The 19,211-nt window shown below is 41.2% G+C and overlaps 1 protein-coding gene and 1 long non-coding RNA gene across 5 annotated transcripts in view; one reads left to right on the forward strand and one right to left on the reverse strand.

The window, feature by feature from the left end:
* Positions 1 to 19,211, forward strand: part of LOC148159592 (uncharacterized) — a 285,054-nt gene that overhangs the window by 123,133 nt on the left and 142,710 nt on the right. The gene's annotated exons all lie outside the window — the stretch shown is intronic.
* The window catches only part of LOC106928996 (semaphorin-3F-like), a 79,186-nt gene that overhangs the window by 58,087 nt on the left and 1,888 nt on the right, over positions 1 to 19,211 (reverse strand). For both annotated transcript variants that reach the window (XM_088005362.1, XM_015005648.2), the window contains exon 2: positions 18,323 to 18,481. In XM_088005362.1, coding sequence (XP_087861488.1) covers positions 18,323 to 18,443 — 121 coding nt within the window. In that variant the 5' untranslated portion in view covers positions 18,444 to 18,481. The remainder of the gene's footprint in view (positions 1 to 18,322; positions 18,482 to 19,211) is intronic.

A 19,211-nucleotide genomic window follows, 5' to 3' on the forward strand; every position in this document is an offset into this window, starting at 1 on the left:
TGAGCTGGATATTTTGTTACACCCCTACTGAAAAGTTTATTCAGCAAATCGTATCTCTACTCAATCACTTTTAGAAACTTTTATTTTCACCCTGGATGACGTAATTACATTCAATTTAAAGACTTTATGAAGGAGGGACAAGTCAAGCAGAGTGCAGCCCGTGAGAGCGGCTCATTCACAGGTTGGAGGGACCGAAATAGGAATGAGACCCTAACCTGCACCCTTGCCTCACTCTCGTCTCCTGCGTCTCACCCTCCCTCTGTTGAAGCGCTTCGGCCTTGGACTCTTGGTCCGTTTGTCTTAAAGACAGAAAGGAAATGCAAAGCAGGCTGCTTCGAAGCTCTGGGAAACGCCACGGGACATCTCTGAGGGGAAAGGTGGGGGGGGAGTGAAATTAAATAAGCCAGCTAAGATCCTCGCCGTAAACTGGCAATAAAGTATTCATTAACCCTCTTATTGAAGGGATAAGCAGGAAAACAAGCAGCTGAGCTAAGAAGTTAAATGGGGACTTGAAAACAAAGAGCCTGAGAGTGTGTACATCTTGCTCAGACAAGCAGAGAGCGATCAGAGAATCAACAAAGGGATGGAAGTGATTGAACATAATGAGTAACATCGGGGCATTAGCAAATAGTGTCGCAAATAAACCCCACATGCCTCTAATCCCCCTATATTACAATACACTGTGATGGCAGGATGCCAGAACGGAACGGATGATTCGTCTTTGCTCCTATTGGACTTTTATTTTCCCAATCCAAGAAACTCATTTTTCACCTCTACTCTCATCCGCCGTCTTCCTTTCTGCAGTTCCTCTGTGGTGCTCCTTGGACCTGCGTTGAGGAATCTATAGGCAGCACATAGAAAGGCCAGCAGGATGCTCTGCCCTGCATTCATTAGAAGAAGAAGAAGAAAAAAGGCCTAATGCAAGTTTGATGCCCACCCCCAGATCTCCCAGAATGTGAATGAACTTCTGTGAATAGGAGGCAAACCTACACAAACGCCCCTGCGGCTATAGGACTCTAACGGAGTGTGTGGGCAACAGCAAACAACAACAACAACACGGGGAAAATCGCACTGAATGCCAGGGCTCCCTCCCAGTCTTCGTTCTTTTTTTTTTTCCCCCACCTTCGCCAATCAGGAGGAAGCTCCGCTGCATGAGGGCGCCTGAAAGGATGGGCTGTTGACAAAAACAGCCCCTGTAGGGGGTTTGGGAGGGCACCACTGACCCTGCACAGGCCTTCAGTGGGTGTAAAAAGTCACACATTGCAATTAACACCTACTCCGCCAAACATGCAGAAGGCAGCAGAAAGAGAAATATTCAAATCAGCATTTAGAAAAACCAGACCGCAACAAAGACATCAAAGTGAAAGCATTGTTTACGGGCTGAATGCTCACAATGGCTGAACCCTTCAGTCCTTCTTTCACACAACTTTGTTTCCTTTTACCCCAAAGAAAGTGCATAACCTCAGAAATCAATTCACTTTATGGGGACTTTATGTGATTGATCTTCATATTGGGACGTCAGAGGAAAGTAGAACCATCTTTTTACTTCAACTATGGCTTGAATTTTCACATTTTCAACCATCGTTCTTTGCAAAATTAGCCAAACTTAATCAGATTGGATGCCGACTGTCTGAACAACAGATGATTTTAATCTGAACTTTGACCCAGCCATAATGATATTTTGCGATGTACAGCGTTAACTTTCCGACATACGCTGTGCTTTGCATGTGGGCCACAAAGCTAAATTTTGTTCTCTAACAAGTGCTCCTTCTTCCACATATCTGCTGCAGCCTCTATGTGGCAAACTGAATCTGGAAACATTTTTTTGGCTTCCTTTCAACAAAGACTTTCTTATTGCACATCCCAAAAAGGTAAACGTTTTCTCCAAAGTTACCTTGGGCGTTTTGACTGCTTATACACTTGTTCTCCAGTTTGCTAATTTAGGTAGATAGTCATGTCCCAGTAGGTTTGCAGTGGTGAAATACACTTTCTATTGTCTGAGCTTCACTTGAACAGCCTTGGCTCCACAGCTTTCTCCCTGACCTGTGAGGTCTGCTCCTTGGTCTTCATGATGCCGTTTGCTCACTAAAGTTCTCCAGCAAACCTCTGAGTCCTTCAGAGAACAACTGGATTCAAGTCACTTGATTTTATTTAGGGGTGTCAGAGTAAATGGGACTCAAAGATGCATGTCAAACTAAGTTTTGTATTTGTAAAGGACTTGCATGCATCCTTTACCTTTAACTTAACTGTTATGTGCCACTTAGTGCCGGTCTATAACTCAGACACATTGGAGTTTGTAAACAAAGACAAATTGAGGAAAAGTTCAAGGAGTTTGAATCATTTTACAAGTCATAGTACTCTGTATTTAAAAGCTAAATGCCAACACAGTTTGCTTCTGATCAGTGCCAGTGATGTTCAGCCTAACCCACTGTGCACATTAACCACTGACTGTTAGCAGCCATGTACGGCACGCATGCAGAACAAGCCCCAGCTGAGAAATTCATTCATTTCAGGGGTTTTGCTGTTGTACAGCAGCCATTTATTGGTCTAAGCTTTAAGCACACACAGCCCTGCCAACAGTGACTTCATCCACATATCAGCAAATTAACATCACAGGCTTGACATAGTGTTTGCTTAATAATGTAATCTTACCAAGATTAATATGACAAAGATTAAGTGGCAATGAAATCGTCCAAATTTATCAGAGGAGTGGGCCAACTATGTGAGATAAATGGTGTGGAACTCACAGTCTTCTGCTCCGTCATGACCAGCTACATTACTTTTTCATGACATTGTAAGAACTATTAGTTGAATTGATCAGACACTAAGTGACTCCCAGTTTCAAGCATCTAGCATCCCAGGTGAGTGTGGTGTTTGCATGTAAAGATGGCCTGTGAGAGCTTCCGTATCATGAAGGGAAATTTTGTGACGTCCAAAAAATCCAGGTCAGTCTTTCTAATATGCTGAGCAAGGCAACTTTATTTAAGTAGCGCCTTTCGGCCGAATGCAACTGAAAGGGCTAATCAAATCATTTATGCTACAGTCTAAATTGCAAAACAAGGCAAGGCACCATTGAAACTAAAGGCAGATATTAATAGCATGATGGAGTTACAACCGAGTGTGGATTTTTGTCAGACGAGATTTATGACACGACAAGCGCATTTATTGCTCATAGATTTATTGTGCGTAAACGTAATGATTTTCCTCCCACAAACTCATCACACCCCCCCTAAACCGAGACCATTTCCCGGTGACCTTAAATACATGTCAATGTGCACAAGTGTGAGTGGTGCAGGCAGTGAGACACCTCTGAAACTCAATCCCCAAGTGACAGAGGGTGAGAAATTACCTTGATGTTAGAGACCAGAGGGGGGCCATGGCCTTGACCTCCTCAGTCAGGCACATGACCTCCTAACTTGACCTTTCTGAGGAACTCCCCTATACTTAATGTCTGCAGGGATCAACACATATATGGAGAAAAGCCCTAAACAAACGACTACAAGTACTTCTGCTCGACAGCGAGTACATCATTCAGGAGTAACACGCACTCGTCACAATTCTGCAATAATTACGAGCGCTTGCCAACAAGTCACAACCTATGATGGATTTTTAAGTATAATTAGTTGAATTTCTGACCATTACATGTTCATTTAGTGTGTCACTAACTGTGTTTTTTGTAAGTAAGGGTAGTGGATTTCATAATTCTTTAGTATCTAACTCAAAAGATCTGAGGTTCTACATCTTCTAATTGAAAGACTCCCATCTGGTTGACGTAGTCACTTAACCAGAATACACTTAGAGGTCTTTTCACAAGCTTTAAAAAGGTCTATTAAAAGTGATAAAGATTGTCATCTCGCAGATTAAACATGTTGGCAAAATATGTGCAGAAAGAGTGAAGAGGGATGTGAGATAGATGGCCTTAAGGCCTCCGGCTGCAGAAAGGGAGTGCCTCTACCAATCAACCATTTTGACGCTCAAAATAAGTAACAGAAGCAAACAAGTGAGAACTTGGCTATTTGTGGTTGAGACTGAGCCAAGCACCTTGTAGGCCCTGAGCCTGAAGGTAAAGGGCGGGGTGGAGGCAGGGCAGACATACACGTTCAAAGGCAAGCTTAAACTGCAGCTTAAATACCGAGCTTTAAATTACTAATGGCTAAAGAAGACGGAGGAGGGGGGTTTCTCAAAGTTTTGTGGTGTATTCCAGCTAAGTTGCACAAGAAGTTATTTAAAATGAAGATGCATTGACCAAAAAAGGCAATAAAGACTGAGTAGATTTTTTTTCCAAGAGCCAAAAAGACAATAGCAATTCTAAACCCATGTGCTACAGCACAATTCATTTATTACAATAATTATCATTAGAGTTGGCAGGCACTGACGTTTTACTCTCCCGTATTCTTAATACATTTTGGAGACGGTGGGGCAGGATCAATAAGGATGGATTAATATTGTTTTGTCACATTATACATCTTCTTTCAAATTCACTTGGTGTTGTTAAAACAAACATGAACATGAACAGCACCAACAACATTCAGTAAAAGCTGAAACCACGTTCCCATAAATGGTCTAAAAACGTTCAGAAAAAGCTCAGGAATGGACTGACAAGTTAAGCCAAATGTTTGCTGTGACTCTTTACAACAAGTGGGTTCACAGTGTATTTTGACTGGTCTCCTCTGGTTACGTAAGCTTAGCGCTGGGATTTAGCCTGCTGGACCAGTTCAACAATTGACTTGCTATAAGCTCTGAACTGTTTATGTTTGTCATGTAGGTCAGTAAAATGTAGGTATTTGACTGTTTCAACTCCGGTCAGGAATTGAGGACTGTTTTATTAGCACTGAGTGTGAGTGGTTTGCTGTGAATAATTAGAAAGCTCAACGCGAGGGTCTGCATACATCCAAACATGGAAGTAGAGTGGTTCCAAGGTAGCACATTTTTCTACTTGATACCACGAGAATTTACAGTTCCATGGATGACAAAGACAAACGACCAGTATTAAAGGAGGATAGTGGGAGTGGACAGAGCTGTAAGTACAGTAATGAGGAATGGAGGTGAATGGTTACATTCAAAAATGTCACATTTCATTAAGTACACAAAAGAAAAATTAACTCTTTCCTACTATTTAAGGTGCATTAGAATTTACTTGATATTGCTGTCTATGAAGCCTAGATGTTCTGTGAGGACGGGTGCAGGTATGAATCGGATACAACGGTTCACGTAATCCGTCTGGTCTATTATTGACTCTGACACCCTACTCTGCCACAAAAGAAACTCGAGTGCTAAGAATACACAATGTCCAACAGCAGCGGCAGAGCAGACACAAAGCCAGCCTGAGACTTCAACCTGTTCAGCCAGTCTCCACTAATGCCCCGTTTCTTTACAGGTGAGACTAGATGAAAGTCCTGCAGGAAGTCTAAATAAAAGCCGACCCGCCTTAGTGAATGGCAGGTGTAGTACACCAACCTGATCATAGATAGTTAGGCCTGACAATGAGCTCTTGCTTCCTATTTAAGAGCCGGAACTTGAACAAAACTGTACAATAGACTATGAGAAACGACGGATCAAAAGTTGCCGGATCAGAGGATAGAAAACATCTATGTCCTGAGCCATTTGGTTAGTGTTTCCCAACTGAGGGTGGGGGAGGGTGGGTCAGATGCAACAACATGCCTGTGAAGGTCTACATGGACAGACAACACTGGGTCCTGTGTCTCCTTGAGAGGGGACTCCGGTTTCCACTGATGAGCCACTGACAGAGTCTGAAACCTGACTCAGGAGGGTGTTCAGCAGGTGAAACCATCATCTGAAAGGGAAGATCCTGCTCTCATCGCCACATAACCCCGTGTCTACAGAGTCCAGAGAGAGATCGCGGATTTCCTTTGCCAGGAATTCCAGACGCCAACATCTCTGTATAGTTACTGATGTGTCGATGCTAGAGGAAGAATCACTAGGACGTAGAAAAACAAAATTGCGGTTGGAGTATTTACTTTAGGAGCAAAAATTATGTGTTGTCAGCCTCTTTCATAAAACGGTTGCCTTCTCACCGTCTTTGTGATTTCCGAAAGGTCTGAAGCTAGAAGGGACGATGAAGTTAACCTGGCGAGACAGCACTAAAAAGACTGACTTATGTAAGGGCAGGTAAGGTCTATGCCCTGAGGGTCAGATGAATCAATAACAGACAGTTTATAAAACCACTCAGTCAAGGGACCGTAGGTGAAAACACACCTTTACTCAACACTGTTCTGGACACATCTATGTCACCGCAAAGTTTGGATCATTTTTGTAAGTTCCCATCTTAGACCTTTTGAACCCTTTATTGAGAAATTGTTTATCCATTAAGGAAGGAAATTAATATTGATTAAAAGGTTGGTAATTTCATCTATAGGGTTCAGTTTTCTTCGTTCCACAATAGTGAGAATAAGAGCCTGCATGCTAACAATTATAACGCCTCCATTCTCCATATGTTGGGGAAAGACAACCCCAGCACTGATACTACTTCCTCTTTTATCAAACATTGGGACCACCCAAGCAAGCTATGATACACTTTACAACCTTGCTGCCATATGGCATTGGAAGCAATCGGAGCAAAGTGCCAAGTGGCTTCACTCTATACCAGCAAAACAATGTCTCAATTCATGGACCACTATAAAGAAAGGCTTGTGTGCGCTTAACGACCACGGAGAGGAGAAAGTAAAGCCTCACCGCATCAGGTGAGCAGGCGGAGGTAAAGGTTGGACAACATTGCAATGAGATGACTGTGATTTTATTTCCAAAGAAAAACTGGCACCTTTGGATGGGATGAATCTTTTTTTTTGGAGAACATCATCCGTCTCCGTTTAAATTTATCCATCTGCTAGAAGCAAATCATTGTTTTATCAGGTCAAGCAAAAGATGAAATGTAGTTGAGCAACTTGTACAATATGCATAATGAAAAACCTCCAAGTTAACAATCAGAGGCTCATATAAGTATCTATATCACCTAAACATTTCCATTCTGTGTCATTAAAATCCAAACTTGAATGTATTTGCTGAATTTTCATGTAACTGACAAAGTAGAAAATCATTGAAAGTAAAAGGAAAATATCCATCCAAATGTGAACCTCCCTTTACTCTGATGCTCCTAAATAATAGCCAGTGGAACCACTTGGATTCAGAAGTTCCCCATTTTAGAGGTGAAGAACTTTGAATACATTTGCAAGGTTTTAAGAACTTGCAGGTTGAATGCAATGCTACTTTTAATTTTCAGTTCATCCCAATCAGAACAAGGTGCTAACTGGTCTGGAAATAAAATGTAATCATGGTCCCATCAGTCTCCCACCTAAGCAGGGGGCAGAGTTGAAAGCAAACAGGGCCTCACAGGGAGACAGATAATCAATCCCCGATTACTGACCTGTCGCGCTGTGGCTATTGGACATACAATGTGCGCTGTTCGGAGATTGCCTCTGACTGCTCGACTGAACATTCACTCACGTCTGGTCTTCGCTAACCTCACTTTATCTTAAGGAAATTCGAGGGAAAATTAATGAAAACCTCAAAACTTTTAGGTTTTGATCAAAATACCTTTATTCCAGTTTTAAACAAAGACGTATACACACCTCCAAACTCTTCAAAAGGCGTCTTTCAAGTTGTGTACACCAGAAGATAGAGTGCGTTTCTGGAGCAGGGCTCGGACTTGAGATTGCAGCACAGCCTTCTTTTGATTTACGCACACTCCTCTCTACACCCACTCAAATTCTACATGTTTCAGTCTCGCAGTTGAAAATGGCCTCTGGCCGTCCAGCTCCTTCCAATTAAGACAGATGGGTCACAGAAGAGTGCAAGCTGCTGGGGACCGAGCTGCGTTAGCACTTAAACCACCATCACTACTCTGCCGATTGCTTCCAGTGGCTAACCGCGGTTTTCTGAATGACTTCTGTGGAGGAGAGAGCTGTATGCTAAAAATAAGTGAGCTTAGCAGCTACACACACTGAGGTCTGGGACATGGCCAGAGTAATAGAGTTTTTCAATGATTTCAGTCGTAACTCTTCTCTATTGTAGGGACACTGTCTCTGACCTTGCAAATAGAAATTACACCCAATCACCAGCAGTAATGCCAAAATGCTGGAGCGACGGATTGACAGGTTTTACATTTGGTCAGACAATACAGGAATAACGCAACCAAAATAATAGTGATTCAGTGCGGTGACATCTGCACAAGAAATGGTAAGCAGAGGTTAAAGAGTGCACATTAATGACAGTGTATTTGCTTTTAAGTGCTGCGACAGGAATGTAAAACACACACATACACACAATTGTGTTTCTCACTCTGAAGTCAGACAGTCAATACAGAGTAAACACTCAAGACTTAAGCCTCAAACTTGCATACTGTCAACACCGTTAAGGTCAGCTTGGGGCTAATGTGAACCTCTGCACAAAGACAAAAGTGACATCATGGATATATGCTGAGAAAACAACAGTAAAAACTGTTTAAACATTTACCTGCATGTCGTAGAGTGGCGGTAAAAAGGCCAAACCCTAAGCTGAAGTCACCAACAATTATTTACCAAGCAGTACTATTTATGAATCCATTTATTTCTATAATTTTTGATAAAACTTAGAAACCCTTGTTTTAGTTTTCATAAAAAGAAAAAAAAGTTTTAGTAGATCCCAAATTAATTTTAAAGAATCTGTAAACGTTAAGAGTTATTTGTTTTGTCTATATATTGCAGCTCTTAAGATTATGTAATTTTAAGATGACCCCACTGCCAAAAAACAAACTAAAAAGGCTAATTTTTGTAGTTTCACATTTAGCAAAAATGTGAAACTATGATTGAAGGCCTTCAATCAAAGGCCTTCAATAGCCTTTGATTGAAGGCTATCTCTTCAATCAAACCTGAACTGGATAATTATTTTATAGATGTTTTAAATTATGAACTAAAGATGGTCAAATGGATTCTAAGCTCATAAAAATGTAATGGCGTTTTATTTTAATAATGACTGAAAGCTCTGGAACAAACCTCTACTAGTGGTTAACAGTCAGCAAATTTCAAAGTTGTTTTAAAAGCTGTGGGGTTTTTGTGTTGTTTTATGAAACCGTTAGCCAGTTTCATAAAAAGTCTTAATATCTGAATCTTAACACCATTTGGAAGCTTTGAAGCACACGCTAACTTTAGCTCTACTAGATGCTAATGGTTTGTTGTGGTAGTCTCACAGTACTTAAAATTCCTTTTATTTTTTTAAATTCTGTCATTTTACAATATTTGACCTTTTTACCATTCAGTGTAGCACAATCACACTGCTAGCTAATTAGTCAGGCTATCTGCTTGAGGTAGCTAGCTTGCAGTTTGCCACTTGCTTGCCAACTGTAGTTTTTAAAAAAGAATAGCCTTCAAGATCATGTTGAATCATTGTTCCCTTAGGAGCGATGGTTGGCACACTATGACAGTTTGTGTTTATCCCGAATGTCTATTTCTTATGAGAGAAATGTTTATTGTTGCATCCTTATTTTAGCTAGCCAACAGGTGGGGACGAGCTAGGTAACAGCTACGACCAGACAAAACTCTCTTTCTGGTTTCTCACTCATCCCAAGGATTTTCAACCATGCATGACAAAAAAAAACAAAAAAACTTGAGTTTTTGAAATTGTAATTTTAAACCCATCGATAACTGGCCCACACCAGGTCTCAATATAGGGCGCATGATAAATGTTTAAACTTCTTTCACCAGACCTGACATCAACTAGATGGCACTTCAAATGATTCATATTTGGGTTATTCTGTGGCATTTAGCTACTTCTTAAAAATTGAGTTGATTATTTTTATTTAAAAATTTACGCAGAACCTTCTAGAAATAAGAATTTCCAAGCCTACTGGTTTGGAAAAGACTAAACTGCAGACTTTGCCAATGGGTAAAAATAGAATTCATTCATAAAAAGGGAACATGGATGGGATTAGAAATGTTTGCAATACCAATAAAGCCATGGTTGCTTTCTCTTACTGCCACCTGCACTGCCATGTGCTGACCCACATTCATGTGTCATCCCGGTGGATTTTGGTCTCACTTGTGCTCGGTTACCAGGCGGAGGACGAGGAGGAGGGAATGTGCTGTAATCCTTCTGATGTTATGGCATTTAAAGGACTTTTCCTTTGTACTGACAAAACCATGATTTCATGGCTGTGGTTGTGAATGAAGTTGTTTCCAATTTTATTAACACCAAGCTAGAGGGAGGTGAGAGGAGCATGGCGTTAATTCTCCCATGCTCTTTGTGGAGCTGGACGCGGCTCCACCCTCGGCTATAGATCTAGTCTTTGTGGCTTTTCGGAGGGGATATTTTATGTTTGCGGAGATTCATGACCCTGTGCCCGTTTATTCTAAACCGGTGCTTACCTGTTGCCCGTTTGTCTAAGTGGAGTGTGAAAAGCTCCAGGCTGAAGGCATTTATATAAACGGCTCCAAAAGGCTAAATCGCACACAGGATGAATCCTGCACAACATGGATGCACTGGGAGTGGAATCGCACTCCCAGCAGTACAGATGAGGCACTGGGTTCATGTGAGGTAGAAAGCTTACAATAGCAGAGGCATAATAGTGGATTTGGATTCGAATCTGCTTAATGCACGAAGTCGCATATGTCATAGCTGGAATGTGGGCCAAGAGCAATGATGTCACACTCTACACACAACCTGGCATGGCAAAAACTTCCCCCCAGGGAGCGATTTTTTATTTTTTTTCCATTTAGAAAATGTCATGTTTTCTTTGCCCCACAGGGTGATCCATGAGGAGGAATGTGAAAAGAGAAGGGAAAAAAAAGAAAAAGAAAAGGTGGCACATGTAAATCAGTCGAGCACGTAATGGAGCCATGCTACAACAACCCCTGCACGACTGGGTAGTCCCGGAGAGGCGAGTGCCTTTCTCATGTTAATTCAGCGATTCACTGCGGTGATGGAGGCGATACAAAGTGGGATGATCTGGTGGCTCTAAATTCAGATCAAATTAAATCAAGAGTGATGTCTTTACTGCTGTTTCAGGGCACAGAGCAGAAAGAATGACCATAATTGAGAGGAAATTTTTCCCTTGTTTCCAGGCACCTGGTAAAGTCATAGAAAACATTACAACACATGAATATATTATTCATGTGTGACTAGGGATGCACCGATCCACTCGTTTCACTTCCGATACAGATATCTGAGATGTAGTATCAGCCAATACTGGTCCGATATAGAATAATAGTGCTGAATTGACTTTTTTTTTTTTTTAAACACAGACATAAATGTAGTGAATTACAAATTTATTCCATATCTCTGCACACAACACACTTTAATACACCAATAGCTTCACAAGCTTCTAGAAACAACAACAGGTGTTTAATTGGTTCAGTCAGTGCAATTGGGAGTATAACAACCAATGAAAAATGGACCATAAAAAAACTGAAACTGACAAAAACAATAGGTTAACAGCCTTCATCAAACATGTAAAAATAAACACCACAAACCTACTGGTTCCAACTGGTTCAGAAAGTGTAAATAGGAATTCTAGATATGATGTATAATAAATAAGGCACGACATCGCTCAGAGCACAAAGCATAGAATTAGACTGAGTAGATCTGCCCTTATGAATTGGGCACATCATCACAGATACCCGATCTAGAATTTTAATCATTATTGGGGCCGATACAGATATTAATATCTGATGCGATCAGTACTGAACTTTATGGCCTGGATGCAAAACGCAGAAAAGAAAGACTCCACACTACCCTGCACATACCTCCCCACAGTTAAGACGTGGTGGTAGCATCATGATATGGGGATGGTTTTCTGAAGTTACAATGGGGCTTATTAGAGAAGATGGATGGAGGTAAATATGGACATTTTGAAAAGAAAAAAAAAATTAGAGGTTGCAAAAAATTAGAGTTGTACAGAGGTTCAACGTTCAGCAGAATAACGACCATAAACGTACAACTCGAGCTACAAAGACTTTGCGATCGCCAAAGTCTGTCACTGCTTCTAGTTCAAAGAAAGTGACTCAAAGCAGTCTTTATAATCATTTTTCTATTTTTTTCCCCAATCGAGTCCAAAATAATTTGCAAGCTGGATGCCTTTTATTTTTAACAAGGAAAACATGCAAAATCAATTTAAACTTCAGATCTTCAATGATTCAATTAGTCATTTCCAAACAGACTACTGACTACTTTATTTGTTTAATTAAATGATTATAAGCTCAGTTGTCCAGCAGGTACAAAAAAAAGCAACAACTTAATTTTAGTAAGTCTGCACACCAGTGGCGAACATCAAAGCATACCCATGTGTTAGAATGGACCAGAGTCAAATTGAGAATTTGCTGTGATACACGAAAACTGCTGCTCAGACACTCCGCAGCCAGTCTGACTGAGATCCATCCGTTTTAAGAGCAGAATTGTCCACCACATCCGTCTGAAGATGCACAGACCTGGTAGGAACACACGCCCAAAAGATCCGCAGTGCTTAACCCCAGCAACATGTGGTTCTGCAAAAGCAATGATTCCGAAGGGCAGAGAACAAAATGCGCACCACACATTTAGAGTTTAATTACCAAAATCGTTTTGAGAAACAATGCTGACTTTTCTTTTTACTGCACAATTATGCACTACTTTGTGCTGGTCTATTTCATGAAATTGCAATAAAATCCACTGACGTTTGAGACTCACTTTATAAAAAGGAAAACTTTTCCATGGATATAAATACTTTTTAAAGCCTTTAAAACTGCATTTTTTTCCCACCCAAATGGTTTCTCTAGAAAGTTCTTTTTTTTTTTTACTCTGATCAATGAAACGGCTTCCACCTTCTGCAGCGTTTTCACGATGGAGTGCAGCGGAAAAGCGCTCGAGCAGCATTGAACTGATGATGCTGCATTACTTTGACTTTGCAGAAGTTGTTGATGTGTATTAGCTGCAAGACTGGGCACAGCTCAATAATAATTAATTAACTACCTAATATTTACAACAGCAAAGAAAAACAACAGGACTGATCAGTTTTACCTGTGCGAGGTAACTGGTTCGCTTTCAGAGACCGAGGTCTGTTAAAGCCAACAGGAAGCAGCGTAATGCCATCCGTTGGCGCCGGAGCTTACAGGGTAATCCCCGTGTTTGTTTTAGCCCCCAGCATGCCGACGGTAAACACATCATGGCTGACACTGGGAACGGATTTAATTGGCTTGTTTAAAGAGGAAAAAAAAAAAAAAAAAAAAAAGATTTTAAAGGCACAAAGCTTCATGGAGAGTCATGGAGTTTGCTTTAGTCTAAACTGTCTTTTTGAAGGAGAAAAACTAGTTAACCCTCAGCAGGGTCCAGGTAGGTTTTTTTTCTTTAATACGAGCCTCTCGGGGCCCGGGGGTCCCTGGTGACAGTGGACCTCTCCGTGAGTTCGCTTCACTCCCTCTGCTTATTTGAAACACTGTTTCCTCACCTGACGGTTTTAAAACTGAGGTCTCTCTCTCTCTCTCCTCAGCTTATTAGGACAGAAGACATGATAAAACCTGAACAAAGTTCACTTCCAAGATTCATCTGTCATACTTAATAAACACGTAATCTCATTAAAATGAGCATAAACAGGCAAATTTTTATTGCGCTTCCTATGTTCGCTGAGGGTTTTTATGGGTGGTGGTTCTATGTAAATAATAAAAGGTGTTTTCCTGTCATAAAAACAAAGCCTGCGCAGTTAAAGCAAAGCAATTAGGCTTCATGATTTACTTTGCCTGCTTTTAATAGGAAAGTGAGGGCTTCCCAGATGGAGGTCACAGTTCTTAACCTCATCCCTTCACTACCGAGTTAATCAGTTTGGAGCATGTGTTCAAAACAACCCTGAGTGGCACAAGCAACTTTCACAATGACAACTGCTGCCTTTTCTATCCAGAACAATAAATCCTGACTGACTGAAAACTTATAATCCAATCTCTAGGATCCAGTATACGAGCTTAAAAACATAATAATAATGGCTTCAAAAACAGCCTTCGATATCAGCTGGTTTGAGATCCTCAGGATATGATAAAGTTTATATTTATGGTACGAGTCCAACGCAAACTCAACCTGAAATTCAGGATGAAATGAGCCAAACTGGATGCTTGATGATTGACTCGAGCCTCTGTGGTTCGTCTAATAAGCACACAGAATATCCAGCGCACAGAAACCGAAACCAGAACGTGTGACATAAAGTCATCTACTTGTTAACACAAGTCTAAACAGAGGAGCGTGCAGCTTAGAAGTTACACTGCTTATTTAAATAATTGTCTAAAAACGAAAGCAATGAAATGTCACTTAAAATAAAATGTCAGGTTTACTCCAGGCTTGGGCCTATTATTAATCTTAATTAGTCAGATCGGGCTCAGACACAAAGCCATTGGCCTCAGGTCGGATCTTTTATATTCTATTCTATTTTTAGGCCAGATCTAAACTCTATATAATAACCTTGAGTGAAAAATACCTACATTACATGTTAACACCTAATTAAAAAAAAAAAAGTAAAGAGTGATGAGGATAATTTACATAAAACCAGAAAAAACACGTATCCTCCTTCCGCTATTAATATATTCTATCATGTTTACAATAATTATAACTATTTTTGACATAAATTTGTTTTTGTTGTTTTGATCCATAAATCTTAGCAGAAATGCAGAACTAACACCTTCTGAATGAAATACTACCTTTGAAGTGCTAACTCTCCCTTTTAGCTGATCGGCTCTTTATAAAGTATACATCTTTTATAAATGTATAGTATGTATACATTTTGCTGATATTTGCGGCGTAACTCGCCCTGACGCGTTTCCAGCCTGCAGATGGCCACTTAACAGACATGCTGCTCACAGCTCGCCAACTGTTGCTTTACCAGTGATGGGTGCCGCTCATTTGGCTTTCACACCAGGCATTTCCACATCTTTCTCAACCTAAAATATTTCTAAATAGCTGAATTTATTTATTTTTCTTTTGTAAACAAATGAAAAATTTAGGAGCCTTCTTTCAGCAAGCTGACCAGCATTGTGCAGCAACATGAAGGGGAGGGACAATGTTGCAGTACTCCGATCCATACTATTGGTCACTCCAGAACTTCATCTGCAATCTCAATAAAAGGACTTTAAACCCCAGAAGCTGTATGAGGGAATATTTTTTAGGTGGTTTTAAAACTGGAGCTTTTTCAAACCTGGCTATTCCTTCATCCTGGTAACTGCCTCATGGCCACAGAGCAGAGTATACGAGCCTAAAATTTCACTTTTATGAATTTTGCTAGTTACTTGTCTGAAGGAGGGCAATTGAGTGTCTCCTCAACTTGCAAGTTTCATATTAAAGTAATCGGGGGGGGGCGTCATCTCCCATTTGACTAGCCCAGTATCCTACAATGAGCTGAGTAGTAAAAGGTTATAAAATCCCCTGCAAGAAGCATAAACTGTTAAATTAAATGTCAATTCTATATTTTTCGTTTGAATCTAAAGCAATATCATTTTACTTGGCTACTAATTATTCAGTAATAAATTAACAGTAGTGCCTGTTCTACATTTTTCTTTTGTTTTTGTGTAAATGCCACCACACAAATAAAGAAACGGTGCTAAGCTCGTCTTCATGTTGTGCTGCATTAAAGCTGCACCCCAGAGCGACTTTTCTTCCCCAAACAGCTCAAGCAAAGAGGAAAAAATAAACTGAACTTAACACCTCACAGTTGCATCAGGGAAGTGCAGCAAGCTTGCCAAGCTAAGGACAACACTGGCCTCTCAAAAAGCAATTAAGGCAGAGAGAGCCATATTATTGAATGGAGAGCAGGGAGTATTCCTCCGAGAGAAGCAGCAGCAGTAGACTGTGAAATTCATATTGACTAGAGAGGCAAACACACACAGGTAAGCAGCAGAGTGGAGCTTTTTTCTCCCTTCTTTAGTCCACCGCTGTAGTCTGCTGCTTTCAGGTATATTCACAATGATTTCGGACGTCAACCAAAATTGCAGCTCCTTTAATCAGATGCCTCAAAGATTAAAGAAAAAAAGGGCAATAGAACCCATTTCTGTAAGATAAACACTGCATTAGGCAGAAATGATATCTGGCATTTTTTTTTTTTTTTGAAATCTGCTGAGCTCTGGACATGTGCTCACTGAAGTGTTAAATCCCACTTGATTAAAGCAGGAAAACGCCTTTAACAATGAGCCGTGCCAGTCCACTTAATTAAGTCAACTTGCACTACACCAAGGGAGCTCTGGGAAATGGAGAGTAAAGCAAACAGGGCGCTCCTGCCTTTTCTCTGGATGCTAATCAAAGACTCGATCGGCGTCCTGGGGACAACACTCTGCACGACAGATCCCGGCAATTTGCTCTCAGTAATGCCAACCTTCGCCCAGGCGTCCCAGCGAACCCCCGGAGGACCCTGGAGAACCCCCCAGCGACGCGTCTCTTCTAATCTGCTCTGCCGCTGAAACGCGCACACACAGACAAACCTGAAATACACATTTGCCTCAGCCTGACGGAGGGAACACATAAAGGCCCAGCGGGTCACCGCACGCTCCTTGCTGACTCGCCAACCGTGGTGGTGCAAGTACTGGTTTGTGCAAAGCTGCTGCACTTACATTAAGAGAAACAATCGTCATGAGTATTCTCTAAAAGGGAGTATTCACAATCTTAAGGAGTCATACACAATCGCCTTTGTGTCTACTTGGTCATTGTGTTTTTTAATTTGTTTGTGGATTATAAGCCAGAGGAAGCATCTGGTGGTTATTAGCCCAGCCTGAGGTCTGGGTGGGAGGGGGTCGGTGGTGATGATGGGGGCCTTACAGGAATCTAATGATTTGTTTGCGGTCTGCTCAGTGTTGCTCCGACGAGGCTGTACACGCTATTCCCATGCAAAACCCATCACAACTCGGAGCCACAAACTCTGCATTTAGGCAATGTCTATCGTCACTCATTCAAGCAGCAAACAGATGGAAACGCTTGAAAAACATTTGAAAATATTCACAATCCATTGAACTTTTTCACATTCCGTCACTTTGATGTATTTAATTGGGATTTTATTCGAGAGACAGATGAAGCAATGCATAGTTGTGAAGTGAAAGGAAAAGAATGCAAAATTTGTTGAAGCTGGTTACTCTAAAAAAATAAAATAAAATAAAAATAGCATGCGTACCTCTAAATAAAACCCAGTATTAGTTGTCTTCACGACGATGGAGAAAACTGTGGCAAAGTTTATAGCTAGCCTGGAAAAACCAACCCCTTGTTCTACGCTTTGCTTCTCCCAGAGTGCGTGAACCATCGGCTATTGAGAAATAATTGTTCGCTGGAGGCATGGACTCTGTTGACGTATCAAATGATTGGAAAAATTTTTTTTCCAATTGCCAATGCTTGACCATGACATATGTAATGCACAAACTTGATTGTGAAGGAAGCACGCTATAAAGCTTGCTGGAAATTGCATGTACTCTAATCAGCCATCCCTCAAGAAGTCCAGTGTCCTAAGTCGGGCTATGACATCTTGGCCAGTATTAGCATGTCTTAAACATTCCTCTTGCTCCAACTTGAATCGCTCAACATTTGGAAGCGTGACCAACACGGACTGAGTGGTTTCTCTCCATTGCCCAACTACAACCATAGGCAGACTACAAATCTAAAGCAACGCAGAAACTCTTGTTCAAAAACTCCTTTTGTTCACTGATTGGCCAGGATAAAGTGTAACTTGAGAAATTCGAGATCAATGGGACAAATTCCATACATAGCACTGATGGGAGATGAGAAGGCAGCGTGTCAGAAGGCAATGGTCAGGAAAGTTTAAAGCAAATTTAGATTAAAAAAATATCTCAAGCTTTGAAACACTTCACAGAACAATTTCAATCCATCATGTGGACATGGAAAGTGTATGGTATAACTGCTAAGCCCAAAGGCACGACTGTTCCTCTGCAGAGAAAAGAGAGCATTAATCACAGACAGAGAACAAGAGGAGCACAGTAATCCTGGAGAAGCTGCAGAGATACACAACTCAGGTGGGAGGGTCTGTCAAAGTGCAACTATCATGTGAACCTTGGTGTGGCTACAAGACAATTGTGTTGAAAGAAAGCAAAAGAAGAAGATAATAGATAGAAATAGAGGCTCTGTTGCAGAAAATTAACAATACACACAACCCCAAACCTGAAACCTGATGTGAGCAGAATCACACTGCAGGGAAAACCTGTCAGAAGCTGAAAGATCACAAACCTTGCATTTACTTCCACTTCACAAATATTTATTGGTTTTTATTTTATGAGTGCATTAATTTGTGGTCGTAAGGTAGCAAGGTACAAGGCCTAAGGGGTATAAATACTTTCATAAAACATGTCTGAAGCAAGCAAATGAGGAGAGAGAAAGAAGATTGGATTCCTGCCTTTGAAGGAGATAAAGACTCTGGGTGCAGCAACTACTTCGTTGCTGCTGATTTGATTCCCCGAAGTCAAGCTGGATAGCACCAGGAGGACGAGCACCGTCCACATATCATCCAGCCTCATGGTGGACAAACCTCCAACGGCACGCTCTCTCTTTAAATCTGCAAAGACAAACACAAACATGTGAGAAGCGGAGATGCTGGCGCAACCAAGTGCTCCATAAAATCTCCCACAGAAAGTCTGGTTTTGTTTATCAATTTATGCGACGTGTCAAACCAGCGGCTCCCAGGGGCCCCATTGACTGTTGCTTTGGGCGGCAGAGAGAGAGGGAGAGAGCTGAGGTGCAGGAATGACGCCCAGATTTTCTTGGAGGCACCATAAAAACTGATGAGCCCTGACAAAGGGGAGCCAAGCTTTTAGCGATGTGCACACACTTCCATTTGGGAAAAATTATGTTTGTTTCCCAGAGTGTGACAAACCAGTGGAGAGAATGCGTCGACTCTCCTGGGAGAAGCCTTCTCCTCCCGCTCCGTCCAGAACGCATTCCTGCCTCATGACAGCACACGTGTGCTGCCGCTCCTGCCCTGTGATTACAGGTTTACCTAATGCCAGGTTACAACTAAGATTACTAGAAAGATAGAATTTTTTTTCTAAAATGTTCTGATTGGTGCAATCAAGAGAATAAATATTACTTGTTGCAGAAAGAAGTGGATAGCTGGGTTATAAATGATGAAAGAACTGACCGGCGCGCCTCAATAGGCTTGAAAACAACTCAGAAGGGAGCATCAATTAATCTTCAGGGAATGACTAATGGACACGAGGGGTGATTGCTGATTCATAACTCATAGATCAACAAAAAGACTCCATTCCTGTCCTTGATTAAACTTTTTT

Source organism: Poecilia mexicana, unplaced genomic scaffold (genome assembly GCF_051168715.1).
Source record: "Poecilia mexicana isolate PSO_F unplaced genomic scaffold, ASM5116871v1 scaffold_5, whole genome shotgun sequence".
NCBI lineage: Eukaryota > Metazoa > Chordata > Actinopteri > Cyprinodontiformes > Poeciliidae > Poecilia > Poecilia mexicana.